The 21,580-nt window shown below is 45.2% G+C and overlaps 1 protein-coding gene across 2 annotated transcripts in view; it reads right to left on the bottom strand.

The window, feature by feature from the left end:
- Positions 1–21,580, bottom strand: part of LOC129868693 (calcium-binding protein 8-like) — a 90,424-nt gene that overhangs the window by 53,932 nt on the left and 14,912 nt on the right. For both annotated transcript variants that reach the window (XM_055942871.1, XM_055942872.1), the window contains exon 3: positions 5,418–5,561. In XM_055942871.1, the coding sequence (XP_055798846.1) occupies positions 5,418–5,561 (144 nt within the window). The remainder of the gene's footprint in view (positions 1–5,417; positions 5,562–21,580) is intronic.

The raw sequence follows: 21,580 nt of genomic DNA, 5'->3' as shown, positions 1-21,580 counted from the left end.
ACATGGGAATTTATAAACTGACCCTAGAACAGAGACCTCGATTTCAGAAATCTCACTCCTTGACAGGAAGTGTGCTGCAGAATGAGTTCTGTTTCACTCAGAGAAATAATTCAAACGGTTTTAGAAACTAGAGAGTGTTTTCTATCCAATAGTAATAATAATATGCATATTGTACGAGCAAGAATTGAGTACGAGGCAGTTTAATTTGGGAACAAATTTTTACAAAGTCGAAATGGCGCCCCCCTATTGACAAGAAGATAAACACCGTGGGAGCATGTAGCCGTCATACCACTCAGGAAGGAGATGCGTTGTGTCTCCTAGAGATTAATGTACTTTGGTGCGAAAAGTGCAAATCAATCCCAGAACAACAGCAAAGGACCTTGTGAAGATGCTGGAGGAAACAGGTACAAAAGTATCTATATCAACAGTAAAACGAGTCCTATATCGTCATAACCTGAAAGGCCGCTCAGCAAGGAAGAAGCCACTGCTCCAAAAACGCCATAAAAATGCGAGACTACGGTTTGCAACTGCACATGGGGACAAAGATCGTACTTTTTGGAGAAATGTCCTGTGGTCTGATGAAACAAAAATATAACTGTTTGGCCAAAATGACCATTATTATGTTTGGAGGAAAAAGGGGGAGGCTTGCAAGCCGAAGAACACAATCCTAACCGTGAAGCACGGGGGTGGCAGCATCATGTTGTGGGGGTGTTTTGCTGCAGGAGGGACTGGTGCACTTCACAAAATAGATGGCATGATGAGGAAGGAAAATTCTGTGGATATATTGAAGCAACATCTCAAGACATCAGTCAGGAAGTTAAAGCTTGGTTGGAAATGGGTCTTCCAAATGGACAATGACCACAAGCATACTTCCAAAGTTGTGGCAAAATGGCTTAAAGTGACTATGCATAGTTAATAACAGAAAGTAGCAGCAGTGAAGAATGGGGGGTCAATGCAAATAGTCTGGGTAGCCATTTGATGAGATGTTCAGGAGTCTTATGGCTTCGGGTAGAAGCTGTTTAGAAGCCTCTTGGACCTAGACTTGGCGCTCCCGTACCGCTTACCGTGCGGTAGCAGATAGAACAGTCTATGACTAGGGTGGCTTGAGTCTTTGACAATTTTTTGGTCCTTCCTCTGACACTGCCTTGTGTATATAGGTCCTGGATGGCAGGAAGCTTGGCCCCGGTGATGTACTGGGCCGTATGAACTACCCTCTGTAGTGCCTTGCGGTCGGAGGCCAAGCAGTTGCTATACCAGGCAGTGATGCAACCCGTCAGGATGCTCTCGATGGTGCAGCTGTAGAACCTTTTGAGGATCTGAGGACCCATGCCAAATATTTTCAGTCTCTGTGTATAATAAACGTCTTTACAGGGATGCTTGACTGCTGTTAGCACAGTACGCTCGTATCAATCCTTAAAGAGATCGGTGGGGCTAAAGCCAAAACTAAAACATTCAAAAGCTATTTTCTCAAAAGTGAGTTTACAAGTTTCTCAACTTTAAAAGCAAAATGACTTTCCCATTGTTCCACAAATGCAGTGCATGACATATCATTTTGTAGCTCTGAGTCTCTACTTTTATCCAATGTAAAAAACACAATTTCAAATTTTGCTGCTTAAAACCTGTTGAGGATAGAGGGCGCTATTTTCACTTTGGGGGAAAATCGTGCTCAATTTAAACGGCCTCGTACTCTATTCTTGCTCGTACAATATGCATATTATTATTACTATTGGATAGAAAACACTCTCAAGTTTCTAAAACCGTTTGAATTATATCTGTGAGTAAAACAGAACTCATTTTGCAGCAAACTTCCTGTCAGAGAGTGAAAAATCTCAAATCGAGGCTCTGTTCCAGGGCCTCCCTATCATTTTGCTTGAGATTTATGACTATACATGCACTTCATACGCCTTCCACAAGATGTCAATAGGCTGTGAGAGGTGAAATGGAGTGTATAGGTATTTCTATGGTCAAAAGAGGCCTCTTGGAATGACAGGACCCCAATTTCCTCTGTTCAGGATGACGCGGGATGGACATCAGCTTTGGCTTCTGAAAAGCTTTCCCTATAGACGTGTAATATCTCCGGCTTTGATTTTATTTGATAAATGTGACAATATCATCGTAAAGTATGTTGTTTCAATATAGTTTAATCAGATTATTGAATTTTTTTCGGGAGTTTTGGCGTGTTCCGTTCACTGCGTTTGTTCATGAAGGACAGCTTAGCGCCACTTGGCTAGTTTTGCTTGCTAATTCACGAGGGAAAAAGGCCATTCTAAAACCAAACAACGATTGTTCTGGACAAAGGACCACTTGTACAACATTCTGATGGAAGATCATCAAAAGTAGGGCCCATTTATGATGTTATTTCATATATCTGTCGAAAATTGTTTACTATTAGTTTGCGCCCAGATTTTGGGCGCTCTCTTGCCATAACGTAAGCTGGATGTCGTACTGAAGTTATTTTTAGAATTCTAACACGGCGATTGCATTAAGAACTAGTGTATCTATCATTTCCTATACAACATGTATTTTTTAGTAAAGTTTATGAATAGTTATTTGGTCAGAATAGGTGAGTGTCAGAAATAGATCCGGACATTCTGGGAAAAATATGCTACATGTTCACAATGTATAACCATGGATTTCAGCTCTAAATATGCACATTTTCGAACAAACCATATATGTATTGTGTAATATGATGTTATAGGACTGTCATCTGATGAAGTTTATGAAGGTTAGTGAAAAAATTTATATCTTTTGCTGGTTTATTCGCTATCGCTAATGTGCCATGAATCAATGCTGTTGTGTGGTAGGCTATTGTAGTAAGCTAATATAATGCTATATTGTGTTTTCGCTGTAAAACACTTAAAAAAAATCGGAAATATTGGCTGGATTCACAAGATGTTTGTCTTTAATTTGCTGTACACCATGTATTTTTCAGAAATGTTTTATGATGAGTATTTAGGTATTTCACGTTGGTCTCTATAATTACTCTGGCTGCGTCGGTGCTATTTTTGATGGTAGCTGTGATGGTAGCTGCAATGTAAAACTGATTTATACCTCAAATATGCACATTTTTCGAACAAAACATAGATTTATTGTATAATATGTTATAAGACTGTCATCTGATGAAGTTGTTTCTTGGTTAGTTTGGTTGGTTCTTGGCTAGTTTGGTTGGTTATGTGCAAGCTACCTGTGCTGTGAAAAATGTCTGTGCTTTTTTGTATTTGGTGGTGAGCTAACATAAATATACGTGGTGTTTTCGCTGTAAAACATTTTAAAAATCGGACATGTTGACTGGATTCACAAGATGTTTCTTTCATTTGCTGTATTGGACTTGTTAATGTGTGAAAGTTAAATTTTTAAAAACATATTTTTTGAATTTCGCTCTGCCTTTTCAGTGGAGTGTGGGAGGAGTGGCGCTAGAGGAACCCCTGTCCTAGACAGGATAAGATCGATTTGATTTGTCGGTCACATATGCTGAGCACCTGTTGGCTGCTTTTCCTTCACTCTTCGGTCCAACTCATCTGAAACCATCTCAATTGGATTGAGGTCGGGGTTATTGTGGATGCCAGGTCATCTGATGCAGCACTCCATCACTCTCCTTCTTGGTCAAATAACCCTTATGCATCCTGGAGGTGTGTTTTGTGTCATTATCCTGTTGGGAAAAAAACGATAGTCCTACTAAGCGCAAACCAGATGGGATGGCGCATCGCTGCAGAATGCTGTGGTAGCCAAGCTGGTTAAGTTTGCCTTGAATTCTAAATATATCACTGACAGTGTCAACAGCAAAGTACCCCACACCATCATACCTCCTCCTCCATGCTTCATCGTGGGAACCACTCATTAGGAGAGATCATCCGTTCACCTACTCTGCATCTCACAAAGACACAGCGGTTGGAACCCAAAATCTCAAATTTGGACTCATCAGACCAAAGGACAGATTTCCACCAGTCTAATGTCCATTGCTCGTGTTTGTTGGCCCAAGCAAGTCTCTTCTTCTTATTGGTGTCCTTTAGTAGGGGTTTCTTTTGCAGCAGTTCGACCATGAAGGCCTGATTCACACAGTCTACTCTGAACAGTTGATGTTGAGATGTGTCTGGTACTTGAACTCCGTGAAGCATTTATTTGGGCTGCAATCTGAGGTGCAGTTAACTCTAATGAACTTATCTTCTGCAGCAGAGGTAACTCTGGGTCTTCCTTTCCTTTGAAGGTCCTCATGAGAGCCAGTTTCATCATAGCGCTTGATGGTTTTTACGACTGCACTTGAAGAAACGTTCAAAGTTCTTGAAATTTTCCGGATTGACTGACCTTCATGTCTTAAAGTAATGATGTACTGTCATTTGTCTTTGCTTATTTGAGCTATTCTTGCCATAATATGGACTTGGTCTTTTACCAAATAGGGCTATCTTCTGTATACCACCCCTACCCTGTCACAACACAACTGATTGGCTAAAATGCATTAAGAAGGAAAGAAATTCCACAAATTAACTTTTAACAATGCACAGCTGTTAATTGAAATGCATTACAGGTGACTACCTCATGAAGCTGGTTGAGAGAGTGCCAAGAGTGTGCAAAGCTGTCATCAAGGCAAAGGGTGGCTACTTTGAAGAATCTAGAGTATAAAATATATTTTAACTTGTTTAAGACTTTTGTGTTATTTCATAGTTTTGATGTCTTCACTATTATTTTACAATGTAGAAAATAGTAAAAATAAAGAAAAACCCAGGAATGAGTAGGTGTGTCCAAACTTTTGACTGGTACTGTAATCAAATGACTATTTGTATTGACCCCCTTTTTTTTATGCTGCTGCTACTCGCTGTTCATTATCTATGCATAGACACTTTACCCCTACCTGCCATGTACATATTACCTCAATTACCTCGACTAACTTGTACCCCCGCATATTGACTCGGTACCGGTGCCCGAGTGCCGGGTCGGTATTCGGGCATGATAGCTGGCTATATTAACTTACCAATCAAAAAATTGTTAGCTGACATGCTAATTGAGTGACTATCGGTGAATGACATAACAAGAAAAAAACTGCAGATGGACAACCAAATGTCTAAATTGCACCTTGTGCATTCTACTATTATATCTCTCAACAGTAAGTTGAGACCACGACTGTGTGTGTGTGTGTGTGTGTGTGTGTGTGTGCACAGTCACCCGTAAAGCATTTTGTCAAAGCTGTTTAATGCAGAGTGGTTTACACAGAGAACCTGGTATATAGGGTGAATGCAAACACAGACACAGTGCACATACAGCATGAACCCACTCTCCCACACTGCTGAGACTTGGAGGGGTAATTGATTCATTAACCTTGGAAAAATCCATTTAGGAAATCACAGACTACGACTTTCAGTGTGTGTGCCTACGTACAGTATAGGCCAGTGTGTGTGTGTGTGTCTTTCATTCTTATGTCTCACCGTCCATGTCCAGTCTCTGCATGATGATGGCCAGCTCCACCTCGCTGGGCATGTATCCCAGGGATCTCATAGCCATGCCCAGCTCCTGCTTAGAGATGAACCCGTTCCCATCCCGGTCCAGCACCCGGAACGCCTGCCGGATCTCTGCACAGGGACACACACACACTGAGTGTACAAAAAATGCATGACACCTATCCTTTCCATGACATAGACTGACCAGGTGAACCCAGGTGAAAGCTATGATCCCTTATTGATGTCACTTGTTAAATCCACTTCAATCAGTGTGAAATGGAGGAGATGGGTTAAAAAAGTATTTTTAAGCCTTGAGACAATTGAGACATGGATTGTGTATGTGTGCCATTCAGAGGGTGAATGGGAAAAATGTAAGTGCCTTTGGGTATGGTAGGAGGTGCCAGGCGCACCGGTTTGTGTCAAGAACCAGGGGTGCAACTTTCACTGGGTACGGGGGGGACATGTCCTCCCCACATTCTAAAATTGCATTTCCCCCCCAGTTTTATAATTGGATTGTGATAATAAACGAGGCAACAGTGTGCTTTAGGACCATGCGGATGCCTCTGAACATTGGGTAGGCTGTTTGGAGTGTTCATGGACTGGATAAAACAATTATTTAAATAATATAATAATTATGTCTCTTCCACCTCTGAAACCAAAGGTGCGCCACTTCAAGAACTGCAACGCTGCTGGGTTTTTCACATTCAACATTTTCCTGTGTGTATTAAGAATGGTCCACCACCCAAAGGACATCCAGCCAACTTGACACAACTGTGGGAAGCATTGGAGTCAACATGGGCCAGCATCCTTATGGAATGCTTTCAACACCTTGTTGGGTCCATGCCCCAACGAATTGAGGCTGTTCTGAACGCAAAAGGGGAAGGGTGCAACTCAATATTAGGAAGGTGTCCTTAATGTTTTGTACACTCAGTGTCCCCATGCATGAACACAGGCAAACACCCATGCATGTACGCACGTATGTACATAAACACTCACGTGCACACACACACACACACACACGTATGCAATCAAACATTAATTAAAGTCATTATATGATTACTGGCTCTGTTCATTTTGTCTTCTTTGCCGTCCAATTACATGACCTGCTTCTCGCTCTCTCTCTCACTCTCTCTTCCGTTTTCTGCTTCTCATTACTCCTCATTACGGGGCGATGGGTAGCCTAGCGGTCAGAGAGTTGGGCCAGTAACTGAAGGGTTGCTAGATCGAATCCCCGAGCTGACAAGGTAAAAATCTGTCGTTCTGCTCCTGAACAAGGCAGTTGACCCACTGTTCCTAGGCCGTCATTGTAAATAAGAATTTGTTCTTAACTGACTTGCCTGGTTAAATAAAGGGGGGAAAAAGGCAGGAGGAATGGAGGAAAATAACTTAAACTGCTGTATTTGCCCTACAGCTTCATTCCTGCATTCACCACACAATCAACATGAACCAATCAGACATGATACAATGATAAGTCTCAACATCAGACAATCAGACATGAGACATGTAGTTGATCATATATTAAGCATTAATCAGTTAAAATAGACATTGAACTTGAATCCTTGAACTAGCTGTCGGACAGGTTTTTGTTTAGAGACCTCATAAATTCAGTGTAACTACATAACATTTCCTGTTTCCTTATGTTACGGGGTGAAAACAGTTATGGGCACACAAATCCCCCAAAATGTATAAGATTGTAAAATCTAATTCTTCTTATTCAAAGAGTCACCTTACCTTGGTACTTAAAACTTATATCGATACTATCATTAATGTGGTTCTTCAATGATTATACATAATACTTGTTGGATGTGCATGGTGTTGAGCTGTTTAATGACACCATGATATTTTCACACATCATCATCTGATCCAGGAAGGCATTTTTGTAATGGTTGTCGTCTGGAGGAGAAGAAGAGGACCAAGGTGCAGCGTGGTAATTGTTCAATTTGTTTAATGAAGGTGAACACTCAAAATACAAAAATACTAATGTGAAAAACCAAACCAGTACTGTCTGGTGCAGACACACAAAGACAGAAAACAACCACCCACAAAACAGGCTACCTAAATATGGTTCCCAATCAGAGACAATGACTAACACCTGCCTCTGATTGAGAACCATATCAGGCCAAACACAGAAATAGAAAAACATAGATAAACAAACATAGACTGCCCACCCCAACTCACACCCTGACCATACTAAATAAAGACAAAAACAAAGGAAATAAAGGTCAGAACGTGACAATTTTCTGAATGACAGTCAAGCGACTAGAAGCTGTTGTGATAGCGCATGCAATTCAACAGCCCAGTGCTGGAAAAGGTGTTCATGAGGAATGTCCAGAATATTTTGGTGTCTCATTCATTATGCCGGTGAAGACAGTTGTGCCTGGAACCACCTTGGATCTAATATCTAGTGAATTAACGTTGATCATCTGCTGTTGTCTGCTTGATTTACAGCAGTCTCTCATTAGATTTAACACAGAAAAGCATCAAGGTAATGAGTTCATGCTTTTGTGTCTTTGTGCCTCGGATTACACAGTCTACCATGTGCAATTCCATAGGATAGATTATCAATGCATTAGCAAGGCCCAAAAAATGCTTTATTCTTAAACTGGTAATGGGTGGGTCCTATATTAGTACCTACAGTTGAAATACACCTTAGCCAAATACATTTAAACTCAGTTTTTCACAATTCCTGACATTTAATCCTAGTAAAAATTCCCTGTCTTTGGTCAGTTAGGATCACCACTATTTTAAGAAAGTGAAATGTCAGAATAATAGTAGAGAGAATAATTTATTTCAGCTTTTATTTCATTCATCACATTCCCAGTGGGTCAGAAGTTTGCATACAATCAATTCGTATTTGGTAGCATTGCCTTTAAATTGCCATTGCCTCCCCCTTTTTCCTCTAAACATAATGATGGTCATTATGGCCAAACAGTTCTATTTTTGTTTCATCAGACCAGAGGACATTTCTCCAAAAAATACAATCTTCGTCCCCATGTGCAGTTGCAAACTGTAGACTGGCTATTTTATGGAGATTTTGTAGCAGTGGCTTCTTCCTTGCTGAGCGGCCTTTCAGGTTATGACGATATAGGACTCGTTTTACTGTCGATATTGTCACGGCCGTTTAAAGGAGTGGACCAAGGTGCAGGGCGATTGGAATACATATTTTAATTCAACAAACACTTAACTAACAAACAAACTAAACGTGACGCCAACGTAGTGCTCACAGGAACCTAAACATGGACAACTACCCACCAAACCAACATGGAAAATGGCAACCTAAATAGGCTCACCAATCAGAGACGACGATAAACAGCTGTCTCTGATTGGGGACCCACTCAGGCCACAATAAACCTACAACCCCTAGACAATACAAAATCCCCATAGATAGCAAAAAACCCTAGACAAGACAAAACCCCTAGACAATACAAAAACTAAACAAACCACCCCTTGTCACACCCTGACCTAACCAAATAAACAAGAAAGCAAATATAACTAAAGTCAGGGCGTGACAGATATAGATACTTTTGTACCCGTTTCCTCCAGCATCTTCACAAGGTCCTTTGCTGTTGTTCTGGGATTGATGTGCACTTTTCGCACAACAGTACGTTCATCTCTAGGAGACAGAACGCGTCTCCCTCCTGAGCGGTATGACGGCTGTGTGGTCCCATGGTGTTTATACTTGCGTACTATTATTTGTACAGTTGAACGTGTTACCTTCAGGCATTTGCAAATTGCTCCCAAGGATGAACCAGACTTGTGGAGGTCTGAAATTCTTTTTCTGAGGTCTTGGCTGATTTCTTTTGATTTTCCCATGATGTCAAGCAAAGAGGCACTGAGTTTGAAGGTAGGCCTTGAAATACATCCACAGCTACACCTCCAATTGACTCAAATTATGTCAATTAGCCTATCAGAACTTCTAAAGCCATGACATAGTTTTCTGGAATTTTCCAAACTGTTTAAAGGCACAGTCAACTTAGTGTATGTAAACCTCTGACCCACTGGAATTGTGATACAGTGAATTATAAGTGAAATAATCTGCCTGTAAACAATTGTTGGAAAAATTACTTGTGTCATGCACAAAGTAGATGTCCTAACCGACTTGCCAAAACTATTGCTTGTTAACGAGAAATTTGTGGAGTGGTTGAAAAACAAGTTTCAATGACTCCAACCTAAGTGTATGTAAACTTCCGACTTCAACTGTATATGTACATCTACATAAATTACACAATTGTATTATTTTATTTATTTTATTTCACCTTTATTTAACCAGGTAGGCAAGTTGAGAACAAGTTCTCATTCACAATTGCGACCTGGCCAAGATAAAGCAAAGCAGTTCGACACATACAACAACGAAAAGTTAAACATACAGTCAATAATACAGTAGAAAAATAAGTCTATATACAATGTGAGCAAGTGAGGTAAGATAAGGGAGGTGAAGGCAAAAAAAAGGCCATGGTGGCGAAGTAAAATACAATATAGCAAGTAAAACACTGGAATGGTTGATTTGCAGTGGATGAATGCACAAAGTAGAGATAGAAATAATGGGGTGCAAAGGAGCAAAAAAAATAATAATAATAATAAATACAGTAGGGAAAGAGGTAGTTGTTTGGGCTAAATTATAGATGGGCTATGTACATGTGCAGCAATCTGTGAGCTGCTCTGACAGCTGGTGCTTAAAGCTAGTGAGGGAGATAAGTATTTCCAGTTTCAGAGAAACTGGCACCCCCATAGAGACTGCCAGAGGCCCGGACAACAGACCCTCCGATTTGACACACTGAACTCTATCAGAGAAGTAGTTGGTGAACCAGGCGAGGCAATCATTTGAGAAGCCAAGGCTATCAAGTCTGCCGATGAGGATGTGGTGATTGACAGAGTCGAAAGCCTTGGCCAGGTCAACGGTATACCATTGGTCAACGGTATGAAGGTCAACGGTATACCATTGAGGTCCTTGAAAATTACAATTAAGTGCTTTAAAAAGTCCCTGAAAGTCCTTGAATTTTACTTGCCAATGTCTGTATGAACCCTGCTTAAAGGATCTATAGTTCTAGGCCTTTATTGTTGTATAGGTGGAGTTACGGGCCAATTTGCATATATTCCTCTAAATACACATGTGGAACTGCATAACAATTATTTTTAATTACATTTTAATTGCACATTGGCCCCATAATTTATAGAAAGACCCACAAGTATTCTTGGAATTGTGGTTCAAAGTGCCAATAGCAGAACAACAATGATCAAATGATAAATACATTTGCAGAATGTCTGGTCATTTGTTTTGCCTTTGTACCTGGAATGCATATCTTAGATCCACTTTTGCAAAACTTTAAATACAATTGTCATCACTAAATATCCTTTTTCACAACATTGTGAACATGCAGAGAATGAAGTTGGGTTACTTCTACTTCTACTGAAGTAACTTTCTGGGTTGCTTCTAAGTCATCATCTCCAACATTGTGACTTTCCATTACAGAGCTTTGCTTTGATGTGGGTTGAGACCTATACATTCATATTAGTTGTGTTCCTCCACTGTAGTCACCTTTCCTTATTTTTCAACAACTCAAGTTTTTCTGTCAATGACGTATGGGATTTGATGGGAGTGACACAAAATCCAAGCTAGCTTCCGTTGACACTTTTTTTGGTGCGCCAGGACCATTCACAGTTGAGCTCGCTCAGTTTAGCTCAACGCGGATTGGCAAATTTATCAATACTTTTTTGTCAAGGGAGGCCAGATACTCACTGGCTTCCTTTGCCTTCAATGCTATGGGCGGCAACAATGTCGTACTCATTTCGACAAGACATCATCAAATAGATGGCCTATTGGTAGAGACACAGAGGGGCGCTGTTTCGCTCATTCGGATGTTTTCTCCTTTTCTCCACATTCAGCCTCTTGCAAATTGAAGGAAAATGATGAAACAGAGACAAAATATATATTTTATGTTTTTGTATTTTTTATTAGTACATTTTTGGGGGAAGCCTGGCTTCCCTTGGCATCCATGAAAACACGCCACTGTCTGATTGTTGAGTGCTGGAAACTCTTCTGGGTTTTCATTAAGGTCAGCCTAAAGATTCCTTCTTTATCTCTCCCTTCCATATTTCCCATATGTATCAATTCATCTTCAGAGCCATGGTGTAGACAGAGCCCCACTTCTGTTTATTTCTCTGTTTGATATTCTCTGACTGAAACCCATTTCCTCCCTCTCTCCCCTGTGTCCTTGTACTAATCCAGTCTCAGATGTCTCTTCCGCCTGTCTGCGCTGTCAGTTTTCAGAATGTTTGAGTTAAGTCAAAACACCCATCTAAGCCTGTAAACCTACCCATTTCAACAGATAACCGCAGAGCTCCTCTCATTCTCTCTCCAAACAAAATGAGTGGGATTGACAGAGCAGCTTCCTCTCCTCTGTAGCAAAGTGATTTATCCGTATGCAACACAAGAGAGAAGAAACATTATCTGCTGTTTCTGAAAGAGCTGCCTCACATTTAATGTAGTTACGAAAGTTCAATCAGTAAGTCTGGTCTGAATGGATCGCCATTTCATTAATCTAGTAAACTCTACAATTCTGTAACGCAGATGCTGGAATTCAGGAAGCAAGTGCAGTTAGTGAGTTTAATGCCTAATGAGGCGCCGTGGTGCATGATGAAGGTTGCCAGGTGTGCGTAATGATGGGTTTCCAGGACCAGTGGTTAGCAGACCGGCGACGTTGACACCAGAGAGGGGGAACAAGTGGTTGTGACAGAACCCTCTCCCCTGATGCGCGGCTCCAGCCACAGGACAACGAGTAGCGGGCCAGTCCAGACGGCGAAGGTATAAATCTCAGATGATGTTAGGATCTAGAATGTTGTCCACCGGAACCCAACACCGCTCCTCTGGACCGTACCCCTCCCAGTCCACCAGGTACTGGAGCCGACTACCACGATGTCTGGAGTTCAGGAGGGACCTGACAGCATGGACGGGACTACCCTCAATGTCCAGGGGAGGTGGAGGGGTGTCGTGAGGTACAGCATCAGCCAGGGGACCAGGAACCACCGGCCTGAGGAGGGAAACGTTAAAAGAGGGTGAGATCCGGTAGTCATTGGAAAGCTGTAGTCGGTAAGTTACCTCATTGACCCTCCAGAGGACTTTGAATGGCCCCACAAACCGGGGGCCCAGCTTCTGGCAGGACAGGAGGAGTGGGAGGTTCCTGATGGAGATCCAGATGAGATCACCAGGATGGAAAATGGGTGCCTCACTGCGGTGGTGGTCCACCTGCTCCCTCTGGCACCGGGCGCGTGTTGGTGCCTCACGTGGGCAGCGTCCAAAACATCTCCTGCATGCGAGAACCAATCATCCACCGCAGGGGCTTCGGTCTGGCTCGGGGTCCACAGAGCAAGGGCCGGCTGGTACCCCAGGACACACTGGAAGGGAGACAACCCGGTGGAGGAGTGACGAAGTGAGTTCTGGGCGTACTCCGCCCAGGGAAGAAATCGAGACCACTCCCTCTGCTGGTCTTGACAGTGAGTCCAGGAGCTGGGGAGATTTCTGTGGACGATCCTCTCCTTCTGCCCATTGGACTGAGGACGGTACCCGAATGTGAGGATGACCGTGAGCCCCAGCTTCTCCATGAAGGCTCTCCATACAAGTCACGTGAAATGAGGACCACGGTCGGAGACGATATCCTCCGGAAGGCCATAGTGCAGGAAGACTTGCTGAAACAGTGCCTCAGCAACCTGGCGAGTGGTATAGAGACCAGAGAGATGGATAAAACAGCAGGCTTTGGAGAATCTGTCCACAACAACCATAACAGTGGTGAAAGCATCAGACAGGGGAAGATCAGAAGAAAACAATAATAAAAACTAGCAACAGATGGGTCCAAGGCCGCTGAAACATGGGGAGGGGAAGGGGTTTCCCTGCTGGTGCGTTATGGGGAGACTTGGTTTGGGCACATATGGAGCAGGACTTGACGTTGGAGACGTCCTGTGTCAAGGTGGGCCACCAGTACTTAATGGAGATGGATTGAGTGGTGCAGGTGATAGCTGGGTGTCCAGCGGCAAGGGATGTGTGCACCCAGACCAAAAGCTGATCCCGTAGCTCCATGGGAACGAATGTGCGCTCCGGAGAACAGGTAGTCAGTGCGGGTTCCCTCTCCAGAGCCAGGTCTATGTCCCAGAACATGGGGGCAACGATTCGGGAGGGCAGCTAATGGGACCACTCAGGACAGGAACCTCTCCCGAATCATTGAGTTCGGACAGGGCATCGGTTTTGATGTTCATGAACCTGGGCGATATGACAAGATGAAGTTGAATCTAGTAAAGAAAAGGGGTCACCTTGCTTGGCGCAGGTTCAGCCACCTCCAAGTTCCGATGGTCGGTGAGGATGAGAAACGGGTCTGTGGCGCCCTCCAACCAGTGTCTCCACTCTAATGCCAACTTCACCGCCAGGCGATCCCGATCACCGTCATAGTTCCTCTCTGCAGGGGACAGTTTTTAACGTAGTGCGCAAATGGATACAGTTTTTGTGGACTACCTTGACATTGTGACAGGATGGCCCCCACGCCCACTTCTGAGGTGTCCAGCTCCACCACAAAGGGCAGCGTAGGGTCTAGGTGTTTCAGCAACGGGGCGGAGGTGAAATGCCTCTTCAGCAGGCGGAAGGCCTCATCAGCTGCAGGATTCCACGCCAACTGACGGGGACCACCTTTGAAGAGAGAGGTGAGAGGAGAGACGAAGGAGCTGAAGTTCCCGATGAAGCGTCTGTAAAAGTTGGCAAACACCAAAAACCGTTGTTGTCCCTTTATGGTGGTGGGACTGGCCATGATCTGATCGCATCTACCTTCCTTTCTTCCATAACCACTCACTGTGGGCTGATCTAATATCCCAAGGAGACGATGACCTGATGGAACTGGCACTTCTCTGCTTTCACGTACAGATGGGTCTCCAGTAGGCGCCCCAGGACTTCCCGGACATGGGCGATATGATCCTCCAAGGTGGCCGAGTAGATCAGGATGTCATCAATATACACGACCACCTGGCGCCCAAGCATGTCCCGAAAAATCTCATTCATGCCTGGAACACCGACGTAGCATTGGCTAAACTATAAGGCATCACCAAGTACTCGTAGTGCCCAGATACCGGGCTGAAGGCCGTATTCCATTCATCCCCCTCCCGGATGCGGATCAAATGGTAGGCACTCCGCAGGTCCAGCTTGGTAAAAAAACTGGGCCCCGCGGAGCTGTTCAATGGTGGCCGGCACCAACGGAAAGGGGTAGCAGTACTTGGTGGTAATGGCATTGAGATCTCTAGTCAATACACGGACAAAGACCCTCCTCTTTCTTGGCCAGGATGAAGAAAGCAGCCGACGCAGGGGAGGTGGATGGGCGGATGAAACCCTGTTGGAGAGCCTCCTGGATGTACTCCTCCATAGCCTTGGTTTCAGCCACAGACGGGGTAGATGCGGCTGCACGGAGGCACAGAGTCTGTTAGCAGGTCAATGGCACAGTCCCAGGTGCAGGAGACAGGTGTCGCGAGTCTTGGAGAACCTCCCGGAGATCCTGATAAACCTCTGGGATGTCGGCCTCGAGGTCAATCTCAGGACTCTCAACCGACGTGGAACCACAAGGTAAGGGAAAGCAGTGTCTTCCTGCATCTCCTTGGCCAGGAGATGGCGTCATGGCATTGGAGCCACGGGAGGCCAAGGACGACTGTGTACAGGTGCCTGTATGATGAGGAAGGGGAGGCTTTCTTGGTGTAGGGGTCCCACAGGGATGGTGAGTGGTGTTGTGTGTGACTGTGCCAGATTCCAGTGGTCGGTTATCTAGTGCTTGAACTGTAAACGGAGAGGAGAGCGGTATGATGTTATGTTAATGGAGGAGGCAAGGGCCTGGTCAATAAAATTCCCAGCGGCTCTGCAGTCTACTAGAGCTGTGCGAACATACGAGGGACAGCCAGCTAGTGAAATCGGTAATTAGAAAGGTTTGGTGGAGAGTGAAGATGATCGAATACTCACACCTACCCCTGGAGATGATGGACCGTCCCTCTGCTCTAGTGACTCTCGGGTTAGAACGTAGTAGACACCATTGAAGCTGGTGTCCCTTCTGACCACAATAGGGAAAGAGACCCAGTTGTCTCCGATGGCATCGGTCAGCCGCGGGAGGCGTGTGGCCCCTACCTTCATGGTTTCAGGCTCAGATCGGTCAACGAAGAAGGGAGAGAGGCGATGGGAGTGCTGACGCTCCCGAAGCAGGTTATCCAGACAGATGGCCATCGCGATGAGCGAGTCCAATGAGAGGGTGTCATCTCGGCATGCCAGCTCCATCTGGACCTCCTCATGCAATCCTCTTCTCAATAAGGTTTGGAGCGCCGGTTCATTCCATCCGCTGGATGCTGCCACTATACGAAAGGTGAGGTCGTACTACGCAGCAGTCTGGTCCTCTTGCCATATTTGGAGCAGGTGCTCACCCCCTTCTCTGCCCTCCGGTGGATGATCAAAGACTCCTTTGAACAGTGCCATGAACCTCCCATAGGCACCCATAGAAGCTCTTCTTTGTCCCAGACGGCCGTAGCCCATTCCAACGCCCGCCCAGTCAACAGAGAAATAACCGTGACAACCTTAGACCTATCGGTGGTGGGGGCTCCCTTTTGATGGGAAAAATAGAGGGAGAACTGGAGGAGGAAGCCACGGCATTTGGATGAAGTCCCGTCATATTTGTCTGGAAGGGACATACGGGCATTGCTGACCTAGGCAGACTGGTGAATGGGATGGAGTGCTGGTTCGCTAGGTCGACTCATGGTAGAGGATCCTCTGCTCGTTGGGGGTGACTCCCCTTGGGGAAGATCTAGACGTTGAAGATCGCAGAGGACCTTATCTATCAACGTCCCCAGTTGATACAAACCAAGAAAAGTGTCTGAACATGGAAACATAAACAATATTGCCTGGTGGGTGATAACAACAGAGCACTATATAAAGGGGAAGTAATCAGGGAGGTGATGAAGTCCAGGTGTGCCTAATGAGGTGCAGGTGTGCATAATGAAGGTTGCCAGGTGTGCATAAGGATAGGTTTCCAGGACCGGTGGTTAGTAGACCGGCGACGGAGAGAGGGCATGACAAATTCACATCGCTTACTATCTCACTCATCAGCATAGCAGGTATTTTTAAGGTAGTGTCTATAATGTTATCTCATCATTATAGCTGGTATTTATAGGGTATTATTTAAGTTACAACATCAGCATAGCAGGTATTAATAGTAGTGTTTATAATGGTACCTCATAAACATAGCAGGTATTGATATGGGAGTGTCCATGTTAACATCAGCAAAGCAGGTAGTATGGTAGTGTTAATAATGTTACCTCGTCAGGATATTGTCATATCTCTTCTCCTCTTTATCATTAACTTCAGCAAATGAGCATGGCAGATAATTGCATTTCCACCACACTTGCTGATTAACCTATGGTCTCACTCGTGCAATAAATCAAATCAAATGTTATTTGTAACATGCGCCGAAAAGTGAAATACAGTGAAATTCTTACTTACAAACCTTTAACCAACAATGCAGTTTTAAGAAAACAAAGTGTTAAAGTACTTATTAAAACTGAGGTAAAAAAATTGAAAAGTAATTAAGGAGCAACAATAAAATAACAGTAGCTGTCACGCCATGATCTGTTTCACCTGTCTTTGTGATTGTCTCCACCCACCTCCAGGTGTCACCCGTTTTCCCCATTAGTCCCTGAGTATTTATTCCAGTGTTCCCTGTTTGTCTGATGCCAATTCATCTCGTCTTGTCAACCAGCGTGGTTTTCCCGTGCACCTGCTTTTTCTTTTCTCTCTTTTGCTAGTCCTCCCGGTTTTGACCTTTGACTCTGAACCCGCCTGTCTGACCATACTGCCTGCCCTGACCTCGAGCCTGCCTCACTCCTGGACTCTGACCTTGTTATGATCTTTTGCGTGTCCACAACCATTCTCTTGCCTGCCCCATGGATTATAATAAATATCAGAGACTCTAACTATCTGCTTCCCTTGTCTGCATCTGGGTCTCGCCCTGTGCCCTTATAGTATGAACTGGCCATGACAGACCCAGCATTGGGAGGCATGAGGAGCTACTGCTGGACCTTTTGGAAGGGCTTTGTTCCCTGACGGAACGCCACTACCAAGGGTTCAATGCTATTATGGAGAAAATCAGTGTATTAACTCATAGGCAGCCCGCCATCTCTTGAGACCTCCCAACCACCCAGTAACCTTTTTACTATTAGTGGTGGTACAGCCTACCCCGGCTCCCCGAGAACCCCGCTTAACCCCTCCGGAACCATTTTCTGGGAATCCTGGAACCTGCCGGGGTTTTCTTTCTCAGTGCTCCCTCATTTTTGAGCTGCAGCCATCTTCGTTCCCTTCAGATTGGTCGAAGATAGCGTATATTAATACGCTAATGATGGGAAGGGCGCTCTCCTGGGCTACGGCAGTTTGGGAGCAACAATCGTCTTGAACATTCGTCGTGATCTGGAAGACTTCATTACAGAGGTAAGGAAGGTATTAGATTCTCCGGTATCCGGGAGAGAGGTGGACCAAAAACTACTGGAATTACGTCAAGACTCCCGTTGTCATGTTTTGTCTTTGATCTTCATGTCTTGTCCCTGTGCTTCCCTCTGCTGGTCTTATTAGGTTCTTTCCCTCTTTCTATTCCTCTCTCTCCTCCTCCCTCTCTCCCTCCCCCGCTCTCTCTCTCTATCGTTCCGTTCCTGCTCCCAGCTGTTTCTCTTTCTCCTAACGACCTCATTTACTCTTTCACACCTGTCCCCTATTTTGCCCTCTGATTTGAGTCCCTATTTCTCCCTCTGTTTTCTGCTTCTGTCTTTGTCGGATTCTTGTTTGATGTTTGCTGTTCTGTGTCCTTGTTCCGCCCTATCGTGTTTTTGCCTTCATCAGATGCTGCGTGTGAGCAGGTGTCTAGTGGTCGCGTCTCCAGTCGTTCATCTCTACTGACGAGAGGATTTCAGTTTTCCTGTTTTGTTTTTACCTTAGATATATCAGGAGTATCGTTTTTGTCTAAGACTGGAATAAAGACTCTGTTTCTATTTCGTCGCTTTTGGGTCCTCCTTCATCAGCATAACACCCGTAGTGTGGCAGACTACGCTGCAGACTTTCACACGTTGGCCGCCGAGAGTGCCTGGAATCCGGAGTCCCTATTCGATACCTTACTTCACGTATTATCAGAGGTGATAAAAGATGAGCTAGCTGCTCGGGAGTTACCGGTGGACCTCGATTCCCTCATCGCTCTCACCATTAGGATTGATGGACGTCTACGGGAATGCAGGACTGACAAGAGGTCTGGCCTAGGTCAAACTCGTCCATCCGCTGCGGCTCGCTCACCTCCAAAGGAATCTGGATACACCGGAACCTAAGCAACTGGGATGTGCTAGATTATCGCCTAGGGAATGTTCATGCAGGCTAAGCTCCAATAGTTTCTGTGTTGTGGTGCTGTAGGGCATTACATAGCCACCTATCCAGTGAAGAGACCTGAATCCTTAGTTGGGACAACTATACTGGTGAGCCTGACTAGGAACCCTCTAATTCTCATTACCCAAACTCCTTTTTATGTGATATTGCTTGTGGGGAGACCAGTCAAAGTCTCTCCGGGTGCTCATTGACTCTGGTATCGGAACTAAGTATCCCTACTCAAGTCCTCTCCGTTCCCATGGATACCAGAGTACTGGACGGCCGCTCCATTGGAAGTGTCACTCACAGCACAGTTCCCGCTATTATAAGGGTATCTGGAAACAACAGTGAGTCAATACAGCTTCTCCTCATTGGGTCTTCCCATATTGTTTTGGAATTTTCTTGGCTCCAGAAGCACAACCCCGACATTGACTGGACCATGGGCTCAATCATGGGTTGGAGCCCGTTCTGCCATTCACATTGCCTGAAGGCGACGCAGCCTTCCCTGGAACATCTGCCTCCAGGGTTGAGTACGGCCTCGGATCTCTCTGCCATTCCCGCAGAGTACCATGACCTCCTGGAGATTTTCAGCAAGGCTCGTGCTACCTCCCTTCCTCCACATCTTCCTTATGATTGTGCTATTGACCTCCTCCAGGGCACCACACCGCCTTGAGGCCGGCTATATTCTCTGTCTGGTCCTGAGACCAAAGTCATAGAGGAGTACATCGAGGACTCTCTGGTCGTTGGGAGCATTCGTCCTTGTGCGGATACGTGAAGAAGACGAGTGGAAGATAGCTTTCAACACTGCCAGTGGACACTATGAGTACCTGGTCATGCCGTTTGGACTCACCAACGTGTCCACTGTCTTCCTGGTCATCGATGTGCTCCGGGACATGTTGAATCATTTTGTTCTTGTCTACCTCGATGACATCCTGGTTCTCTCGTTCTGCCCAGGAACACATTTTCCATGTTCGACAGGTCCTTCAGCGCCTCCTGGAAAATCATTTGTTTGTAAAAGCTGAGAAGTGCGAGTTCCACCGCTCCACTTTCTCCTTTCTGGGATACATCATTGCTGAAGGGAATGTTCAGATGGATCCGGAAAAGGTGAGAGCGGTGTTGGATTGGCCCCAGTCTGCGTCCAGGGTGCAGATACAACGGTTTCTAGGGTTTACTGATTTCTACCGCCGTTTCATTCGGGGCTACAGCAACCTGGCGGCTCCCTCTCTGCACTCATCTGTCCCCTCCCAAGGTACCGTTCACATGGTCTCCAGCAGTGGACAAGGCTTTTGGGGATCTAAAGCAGCAATTCACTACTGCCCTCATCCTCATCCATCCGGACCCGACTCGCCAGTTTGTGGTTGAGGTGACGATTGCGACATGGGAGTAGGGGCCGTCCTTTACCAGCGATCCGTCCAGGATCAAAAGCTTCATCCCTGTGCCTTCATGTCCCATCGTCTCAACCCTGCGAACTATGACGTTGGGAACCGGGAACTCCTAGTGGTTAAGATGGCTCTGGAGGAGTGGAGGCACTGGCTGGAAGGGGCGGAACATCCATTTTTGGTATGCACTGCCAAGCGCCTCAACCCAAGGCAAGTTCGTTGGGTCCTGTTATTTAACAGGTTCAATTTTACCATCTCCTACCGCCCAGGGTGCAAGAACGTGAAGCCGGACACTCTCTCCCATCTGTACAGTTCCATTGCCACTCCATCTGAATCTGAGACCATCCTCCCTGCCTCATGTTTGGCGGCTTCGGTTGTTTGGGGGATTGAGGCTCTAGTCCGCAAGGCACAACACCCCGGCTAACCGCATGTTCATACGGCCCGGCCTCAGGTCCTGGAATGGGCTCACTCCAGGCTTACCTGTCATCCTGGTGCTCTTCATACCCTGGCTTTCCTCTGACAACGCTTCTGGTGGCCCACCATGGCTCCTGATGTCTCAGCCTTTGTTGCCGCATACATGGTGTGCGCTCAAAGCAAGACTCCGCGGCAAGCTCCGTCTGGCCTCCTTCAGCCACTCCCTGTCCCTCATCGCCCCTGCTCCCATATTTCCCTGCATAGGGCAACCTGTCATCAGCATTTGGCTCTGAGGAGCATTCCTCTCAGACTAGGCCTACCCCAAACTATTTAATAACATTCCATATGGTATTCTGCTTCTGTCATTCAGTTAAGCCTGTACTCTATTGAATTACTGCTGCTGCCGCCTGAGTGTGTGTATACAGTGCATTCGGAAAGTACCCCTTGACTTTTTGTTACAACCACATTTTGTTACAACCTTATTCTAAAATGTATGTAAGTTTTTTTTCCCATCATCAATAAACATAAAATAGACCATGGTGATAATGCAAGAACAGGTTTTTAGATATTTTTGCAACAAAACAAATATTATTTTGCTCATTACACATTACACATTTACAAGTATTCAGACCCTTTACTCTGTACTTTGTTGAAACACCTTTGGCAGTGATTATAGCCTTGAGTATTCTTAGGTAGGACGCTACAAGCTTGGCACACCTGTATTTGGGATGTTCTTCTCTGCAGATCCTCTCAAGGTTGAATGGGGAGCATCCCTGCACATCTATTTTCAGGTCTCTCCAGAGATGTTCGATCGGGTTCAATTCCGGGTTCTGGCTGGGTCACTCAAGGACATTCAGAGACTTGTCCTGAAGCCACTTGTGCGTTGTCTTGGCTGTGTGCTAAGGGTTGTTGTCCTGTTGGAAGGTGAACCTTCGCCCCAGTCTGAGGTCCTGAGCGCT

The sequence above is a fragment of the Salvelinus fontinalis genome, chromosome 13, assembly GCF_029448725.1.
Source record: "Salvelinus fontinalis isolate EN_2023a chromosome 13, ASM2944872v1, whole genome shotgun sequence".
Classification (NCBI taxonomy): Eukaryota; Metazoa; Chordata; class Actinopteri; order Salmoniformes; family Salmonidae; genus Salvelinus; species Salvelinus fontinalis.
Note: the sequence above shows the minus strand (reverse complement) of the source record. Positions and strands in the feature narration are given on the sequence as shown.